The 8,329-nt window shown below is 51.7% G+C and overlaps 1 protein-coding gene across 3 annotated transcripts; it reads left to right on the top strand.

Moving 5' to 3' along the window:
* Positions 1 to 65: 65 nt before the first annotated feature.
* On the top strand, positions 66 to 3,341 carry ACTB (actin, beta). 3 transcript variants are annotated; one of them, XM_009993692.1, is made up of 5 exons: positions 66 to 237; positions 511 to 750; positions 1,276 to 1,714; positions 2,034 to 2,215; positions 2,585 to 3,341. In XM_009993692.1, exons 1-5 carry the CDS (start codon positions 73 to 75, stop codon positions 2,726 to 2,728), a joined length of 1,170 nt encoding a protein of 389 aa, XP_009991994.1. In that variant the 5' UTR covers positions 66 to 72; the 3' UTR covers positions 2,729 to 3,341. The 3 variants fall into 3 exon arrangements, with proteins under 3 accessions (XP_009991994.1, XP_009991993.1, XP_009991991.1); XM_009993691.1 differs by having other exon boundaries at positions 160 to 237; positions 640 to 750; XM_009993689.1 differs by having other exon boundaries at positions 160 to 250; positions 539 to 750.
* The last annotated feature ends 4,988 nt before the right edge of the window (positions 3,342 to 8,329 follow it).

Raw genomic sequence — 8,329 nt, 5'->3', positions numbered from 1 at the left:
GGTTCGGCCGCCGCGGGAAGGAAATGGGTGGGGAAGGGCCGGGGTGGGGGGTGTGGGGGTGTGTGAGCCGTGATGCTCATGGCCCCTTCTTCTCCTCCACGCCCCCAGCCAGCCATGGATGACGATATCGCCGCGCTCGTTGTTGACAATGGTTCCGGTATGTGCAAGGCCGGTTTCGCCGGGGATGATGCCCCCCGTGCTGTCTTCCCATCCATCGTGGGTCGTCCCAGACATCAGGTAGGTGGCTGGGGTGCCCGTTGCTGGACAAAGGAGAGGAGTTTTTGATGTAAACGGTTCTCCTAGAGGCTTCAGAAAAGCTCTATTATTGGGTTTTATAATACAAGAGTTGGTATGGTACAGTGGGGAATACAATTGGCTTAAATCCTTTCTTGGTACAAGTGGGGGTAGCAAAGGAACAGTAATTGGAGATCCAGCCTTGGGGAAAAGCAGGTTATTTGCCCTGTGGGCCTTGCCCTTCAGCTGTGCTTACTGCTTTTTCTTGTTGTGCAGGGTGTGATGGTTGGTATGGGCCAGAAAGACAGCTATGTGGGTGATGAAGCCCAGAGCAAAAGAGGCATCCTGACCCTGAAGTACCCCATCGAACACGGTATTGTCACCAACTGGGATGACATGGAGAAGATCTGGCACCACACCTTCTACAATGAGCTGAGAGTAGCCCCTGAGGAGCACCCTGTGCTGCTTACAGAGGCTCCCCTGAACCCCAAAGCCAACAGAGAGAAGATGACACAGGTGTGTAAAAGCCTAGAGCTTGGAGCTACAGCAGATGTTGCTGCCGGCCAGCTCTCCTTTTCCATGTTGTGCTCTCTCCTCCTTCACCACTGTTCTCCCTTTTTGCCATCTTTACAGGGTTTTCCTTTCCTGACCTGAGTCTCCTCTTTGCTGGACCTTGACAGGTTTTGTTTGCTCTTCTAAGCTGGCTTTCTCTTGAGACTGACCAAGCAACTTGTCTAACTGCTGTTTCTGACTAGATTCACTAATCCATTTACCAGCCTTGAGTGACTGTACTGTAGTTTACTTGGCATTTGTTTTGTTCCTTGCTGTGACATGTGGATGGGTCTGTGGTGATGTCCCTGCTCAGGCTCTGACCTGGTAGGTGTGGGTGGAGACCAGGCAAGATGAGCATGGACTTCGAGGGGGAGTGAAGTCCCTTATCTAGGGACAAAAGTCAAATTACACCTGCATGGACTTGATGTAGACCTGTAGCAAGAGCTCTAGTTTCTGCTGATGATTCAACCCCTTCTTTTCTCTCCGTAGATCATGTTCGAGACCTTCAACACCCCAGCCATGTATGTAGCCATCCAGGCTGTGTTGTCCCTGTATGCCTCTGGTCGTACCACTGGTATTGTGATGGACTCTGGTGATGGTGTTACCCACACTGTGCCCATCTATGAAGGTTATGCCCTCCCTCATGCCATCCTCCGTCTGGATCTGGCTGGCCGTGACCTGACGGACTACCTCATGAAGATCCTGACAGAGAGGGGCTACAGCTTCACCACCACAGCCGAGAGAGAAATCGTGCGTGACATCAAGGAGAAGCTGTGCTATGTCGCCCTGGATTTTGAGCAGGAGATGGCCACAGCTGCCTCTAGCTCTTCTCTGGAGAAGAGCTATGAACTCCCTGATGGCCAGGTCATCACCATTGGCAATGAGAGGTTCAGGTGCCCCGAGGCCCTCTTCCAGCCATCTTTCTTGGGTAAGTCCAGCTCTTCTAGCATATCCTGTGCCCTTAAAATGTTCCCTTCTGTGAAGGGTGACCTGGAGACCATGGTAGTCAGTTAACTCTTGTTGGTCCATAAAAAGGTCTGTCCTGTCCCACCAGTTAGCTTCAGTTTCCACATGGTGTAAAGCTGTTTGGGACAGTAGGACAGGAAGTTGAGACTGTTGGAGCCATGGCTTTCCTAGTGCCTTCCCACTGAAGGGATTGCTGGTCTCTTGGTTGTTCACAGTAGCTTCTGAGGCTTCATTGGCTGTTCCTGAGCTCTTGCTGACCTGAACCTGCTTATTCTTCACAGGTATGGAGTCCTGTGGTATCCATGAAACTACCTTCAACTCTATCATGAAGTGTGATGTGGATATCCGTAAGGACCTGTATGCCAACACAGTGCTGTCTGGTGGTACCACAATGTACCCTGGCATTGCTGACAGGATGCAGAAGGAAATCACAGCCCTGGCACCCAGCACAATGAAAATCAAGGTAGGATGGAGTCAGGAGCACCTCTGGGCACCCCTGTTACTGCTGGAGTGCAGAGTGGGTGGGAGGTTAAGTTAAACTCTTAGAGAAGATAGAAACCATACTTCTGTGTCTGCTGCAGCCTTCGTGGCCTTGCTCTGGATAAGGTGGCATCTACCCAATCATTTGAATAATGGGATTAGTGTAAATACTGGCTGCAAAGGCGGGAGGAGGTGGGTGTGTGAAGTTGTGTCTTAAGCCTGTTTGGACTTCATGGTCCCTTTGCCAAGGCTAGATAAGGGAGTTGGGCAGTTGGGTCTCTGCAGAGCCGTGTGTGGGCAGGGAGTGTTGTACAAGACCGTGCAGCTTGACTGATCCTCTTCTTCCCTGCAGATCATTGCCCCACCCGAGCGCAAATACTCTGTCTGGATCGGAGGCTCCATCCTGGCCTCCCTCTCCACCTTCCAGCAGATGTGGATCAGCAAGCAGGAGTACGATGAATCCGGACCCTCCATTGTCCACCGCAAATGCTTCTAAACCGGACTGTTACCAACACCCACACCCTTGTGATGAAACGAAACCCATAAATGCGCATAAAACAAGACGAGATTGGCATGGCTTTATTTGTGTTTTTTTTGGCGCTTGACTCAGGATTTAAAAACTGGAACGGTGAAGGTGTCAGCAGCAGTCTTAAAACGAAACATGTTGGAGCGAACGCCCCCAAAGTTCTACAATGCATCTGAGGACTTTGATTGTACATTTGTTTTTCTTTTTTTAATAGTCATTCCAAATATTGTTATAATGCATTGTTACAGGAAGTTACTCGCCTCTGTGAAGGCAGCAGCCCAGCTCGGAGGGAGCCGATGCCATTTACTGGTGTTAGGTTTATAATTGCTTGTCTGTAAATTATGTAACCCAACAAGTGTCTTTTTGTATCTTTCCGCCTTAAAAAAACAAAACACACTTGATCCTTTCTCTCTTTGATTTGTCAAGCAAGCGGGCTGTGTTCCCCAGTGATAGATGTGAATGAAGGCTTTACAGTCCCCCACAGGGTCTAGGAGAAGCGGTGCCAGTATGTGGGGGAGGGAGGGGCTACCTGTACACTGACTTAAGACCAGTTCAAATAAAAGTGCACACCATAGAGGCTTGACTGGTGTTGATTGTTCCTTTTCTTTTTTTTCCATGCCCTCTTTGACAGTTGGTAGGTGCTCTGATCTAGCCTTGCCAGGCTGCCCAGGTCAGCTATCTGGCTGGGGGTGGATGCTGGTGCAGTGGGCTGCCTGCTGTGTGAGCCAGATGGCTTGTGGTGATAATGGGGGGAGATGAGCTGAGTCTGCCAAGTCTGCAGGTCTCTGGGGCTGTCCTGGAGCTGTCCAGACCCTGGTGTTCTATAGCAGGGAGCTGCCGGAGGAGGTGGGCTTGGTGGGGATCCAACTGCACCTGGAAACCTGTGTTCTTGGCAGTGCTGTGTGACTGGCTTGGGGCTGATGAAAGCAAGTGGGGTGGTGGTGGGTGCTGCCATAAACATGCTACAGCAGCTGGTTTCTCCTTTAGCCAAGGTCCTTTGGCTAATCTGCACCCTTCTGTGGCCCATGGGGCACTTGTGCCCTCCTCTCTGCTAGGTGCTGGAGCTTGTCTGTCCTGCTCCTGGTTTGCCCCAGGAGGGGTGTCTGTGTTCAGGCTGGGAGACTCATCCTTGCTTGCAAAGTGCTTGCTGGGTGGAGCAGCTTTCAGGTGGAAGCCAGAGAAAGTCTTGCGAAGTGGAAACAATTGACTTCAGAGAGCAGGGCCACTGGGCTGCTCAGCATGGCTGGGGTGGGGCTGGGAAAAGGGTGTGGGGAGGGAAGAAACTTGCATGATGGTGACACCTGCAGCTCCAGGACTTGCTGTGGGGCAGTGCAGATACCTGTGTTGAGCCCAGCTTCCCACCAGAGAGATTTGCACAGCTTGGCTCTGCCTCCATCCTCTGGCCTTCTGAACCTTCTGTGGAGTTTCAGCCTTGTTAATGGACCAAATTCTCCTGTTCCATGAAAAGGAGGAGCCACAGCAGGGACCCTCACAAAGCTGTGCTGAGAACTGAGACTGCAAGCCCCAGGAGCTGGAGCCACTGCTGTGGAAGGAAGGAAATGGAGATGACCAAGGCTGCCAGGTCAGAAACCAGGTAAAGCAAAGCCAGGTTACACTGCATTGCCAGCCCAGGCAGACCAGACCTTGGAGCCTTGCTCACAGATGTGCTGCCTTCCCAAGGCTCCTCCAACCTGCCTGTCTTTGAAGAGCTAATGGCTGTGATGTGTCATGCTCACAGCAGATGAAAGGCAGGAGCAGGCTCTACATCATGCTGGGGGTAGGGTGGACCTGGTGGTTTCTGCCCTTCATCTCCCCAGTCTCCCTTCCGGGTGCAGTAGGAGCCTGGCAGAGTTGTAGGTGTAGACACCGGGCTGGGCAGACCAGTTACTGGAAGCACCAGTTTGCAACAGGGGAGGTGAAACAGGTTGGAGCAAGGTCCAAACTGGGCTTGTAACCCAAGGTCTTGGGGAAATGGGGTGAGGAGGAGACAATGGCAGCTCCCCGGGAAGGAGCTGGTGGGAGTGGAGCAGGATAAAGGCCAGGAGGCAAGAAAGGATGATGGCAATAGAGAAATGGGGCATCTTTCCTTGAAATGGTTGCTGATACCTGTGTAAAAAGGTGCTGAGACAAAGAACAGAAGAGGTGATGGTGGCAGTGAGGGAGAAACCACAGAGCAGTGAAGTGCTGGGGGCCAAGAGCTCAGGTGGGCAGGAGAGGGTGAGGGATGGGCTGGTGTGGCTGGCAGGGGAGCAGGGCTCATCTTCATGCTCCAGGGCGCAGCAGGCGGGGCTTTCTGTCTCTTTCAGTTGCTGTTCCAGGCAACCAGCGCCCTTATAAAATGAGGCTGAGCATTTCACAGCCCTTCCCAATGTCTCTCCAGTGTGAGGCCGTGGCGTGCAGAGCTCCTCTGCAGGCTGCTCCAGCAAGGCTCAGTTTATTCCTCCTCTGGGCCATTACATGCTGGAGAAAAGAATGTGGTGCCGGGCAGGGAAGCCTGTGAGCATTACTCACTGCTCCCGACTCCTTCAAGCCCAGGGTGATTTCCTCTCAGGAACGAGGCACTGGAAGAGGGGGGATTTATTTTTTAACCTCAGTTTCTCCATCATTGTGTTTCAGAGAGCTCAATTCATCACTCGCTGTTCCACAGAGGTGGGGAAACGCTGAGGGGTCAGTCACAGGAAGGGCTGCAGAGGAGTTGGTTTAGTCATCTCTTGACTCTTGAAGCCACCAGCAACGGGTAAGACTCAGAGGAGATGATGTGTAGAGAATAAGCGGTTCCCTGGCTATCACCTCCTCCTCCTCTCCAGCACACAAAGAGCCAGGGGTTGTGAGGGGACCAGGACGTTTAAAAAGGCCACCTGCAGTTCCCCCCCATCAGGCTCAGCAGTGGTGACATTCCAGAACTTCTCAGGCTGCAGAGATGGTGGCACTTGGCTGTAGATCTTTGCAAACCACCCAGCCCTTTCTAGCTTCCCTTTAGCCGCCAGGGGCAAGCTGGCTCAGCTCAAGGGAGATGAGCAAACATCTTTTATGGCCTTTCTTCCCCCAGAGCTCCCAACTTTCGCTCCTGCTGGAGACTGTCACTAGCACTTCACCTGCAATTAGCTGGTGACCTGGAAAGTCACCTCGCTGAGCCGCTTATGGAATCAAGCCACCGCCAGGAATTAGTGATGTCCTTGGCAAAGGAGACAGTTGTGGCTCTCAGGATTTAGCCCTGAAGGGCCTCATTGTCTCTTAGCTGTGTCAGGGAGTGTTGACCAGGAACGGTCCCTGACCAGGGTGGTCCCAGTCTCTCATTAGGGAGTGTGTGCTGCTCCAGAGGTGCTAGCTGGCTGCATGCAAAATCCCAGGAAATCCCAGAGCATTCAAGCAAAACTGGCCTCCTCGCACAAGTCCCTCCGAGGGTGCAAAGTGTCAGCTTCAGAAAATGGGCTTTCCAAGGTACCACGTTATGGATGGGACTGTGGGTATTGGCTGTGCTTGGAGCAGGAGGAGTCCTGGTCTTTTAAGCAGGTCTTTGCAGAGGATTGCTGACCTGGAGCCTGCCCTGACTTGTATTATACCCATCTGTAATCTGCTTTAGCAGGCCTTATAGCATTAAACCGTGTCAAGCACTGAAAATCACTTACAGCAGTGGAGCTAGCAGTCCACCCAAGCATACCAAGTGCTCTGGTCACTCAGTCCAGCTGGGCTTTAGTCATGCTGACAAAAAGATAAATGTTCAGACTGTATCAGTTTTAAGAAGAATCAGAGGAGATAAATGACCAGAGGGAAAAGCATTAAATCCCCAAGTCACTCTGGCCTTGAACAGTTAAGAGATTTTGTCTTGTGCAGAGAAAAACATCTTGATACTAGCAATAATTTGTTTGTTTGCCCTCCTGGACTGGGACAGCATGGTACTTATTTGGGCTGAGAAAAATGTGTATTAGTCATAAGATGACCAAAGTCTACCCTGGGATGGTCCAGCCCTGAACTGAACCCATCTTCACCAAAGGCTCCCAAATGCCCACACTGAGAAGAGCATTCTTGAAGCAAGGTGCAGCAGGGAGGGTTTCTTTTGGGCTGAGAAAAATGTGTATTAGTCATAAAATGACCAAAGTCTACCCTGGGATGGCCCAGCCCTGAACTGAACCCATCTTCACCAAATGCCCACACTGAGAAGAGCATTCCTGAAGCAAGGTGCAGCAGGGAGGGTTTCACCTCCCACCATCTGCCCACCTCCCAGCGACCATCATGAGAAATGCCAGAGTTTGTAGCTGTGTAGCTGTTCCTTTCCTTCCTCGTTTCCCGCCCAGCTGATGTCCTGCAGCAGCAGGAGGTTGTGTTCAACCTCCATGTCTTATCTACACCACCACATTGCTCATTTATTTGGTGGATCATGAGACGAAGTGCAGCTCCTCTTACAAACCGCTGCAAGGATGTTTCCTCCTCAGAGGTTCTCCGACCTATCTCTGTTCCCAGCTCTTATTCAGCTGCTGTCTGGTCCATGTACACCCCAGGGCTGGAGGGAACCCGTGGCTAGCCCTAACACAGGCTACTCCAGCCAACCTGGCTCTCTGGGCAGGGCTTTTACTCTGTTTGTGGGCCTTGATGATGATTTTATTCACCATTTGCATTGGAAATGCAGGTCTTCTCCACCCTGGTCTCTGCTTTCCCTGATGATTGCAAATATGGTAGGTTGGTGTTTTTCCCAGATGTCAAACAAGTTGGTCTTGACTGAAAGGCCTCTACATTTAATTTGTCATTACCTTATACTTAAGTGAAACACATGACAAAGCAAGCATACAGTCTCTTAATGAGGCTTTGCCTCGTTTAAGGGCAAAGAAGGGTTTTCCTCTTCAACTCCAGACTTGAGGCATTTGATATTTCTAAGTGAAAAACCCCATTTACCCCTAATCTAATTCATGGCCTTAAATGGCAACAATCAAGTAGGAAGAAAGAAGCAACCTATTCATCTTCCTTTGTGGGTCATCTTTGAAACACATCTTCTGTGAACAAAATTCCCAGAGCATACACGTAACTGGAAATTCCAGCACTCCGGTCCTGTCTGTACTTGAGATTTGGGATGAGGAGCAGCAACAGGAACAGTGCTGAGGCAGCTCCTGCTCTTGGACGTTGCTGTGTGCAATGGCTGTGCCCACAGCAGCCCTGGGTGACTTCTGCACGGTGAAGAGAAGGGTTGTACCTCACACCTGCAAGGCTAGAATATTTAGCCTGGTTAGAGCCCAGATGGACGATCGTTGTGTAAGTGACCAGTGAATCTGAGAAGCCAATGGGTTTATATATAGGGTTTTCCTGGGAGGAAGGTGGTGGTATCCACAGCCCCCTCGTTAGCACCAACCCATTCAGTGCTAACGGGTGTTCTGGCCTCTTGCATCCATGCCCTGGCTGCTTCCAACTCACAGCATCACCTGGGAGAGCACCGTTCTCCCGAATTCTCTGCTGTCCCCATGGAAAACCGGGGGGCTAACGCAGGGAGCCCCCCCGGGGGCCCCACCACGGCCCTGCCGAGCTAGTGGGCCCCTCTGCCCTCCCTCCCAGCTGAGTCACCGCTGCGCCCTGCGGCTCCGC

This window comes from Chaetura pelagica, unplaced genomic scaffold (genome assembly GCF_000747805.2).
Source record: "Chaetura pelagica isolate M959 unplaced genomic scaffold, ChaPel_1.0 scaffold213, whole genome shotgun sequence".
Classification (NCBI taxonomy): Eukaryota; Metazoa; Chordata; class Aves; order Apodiformes; family Apodidae; genus Chaetura; species Chaetura pelagica.
Note: the sequence above shows the minus strand (reverse complement) of the source record. Positions and strands in the feature narration are given on the sequence as shown.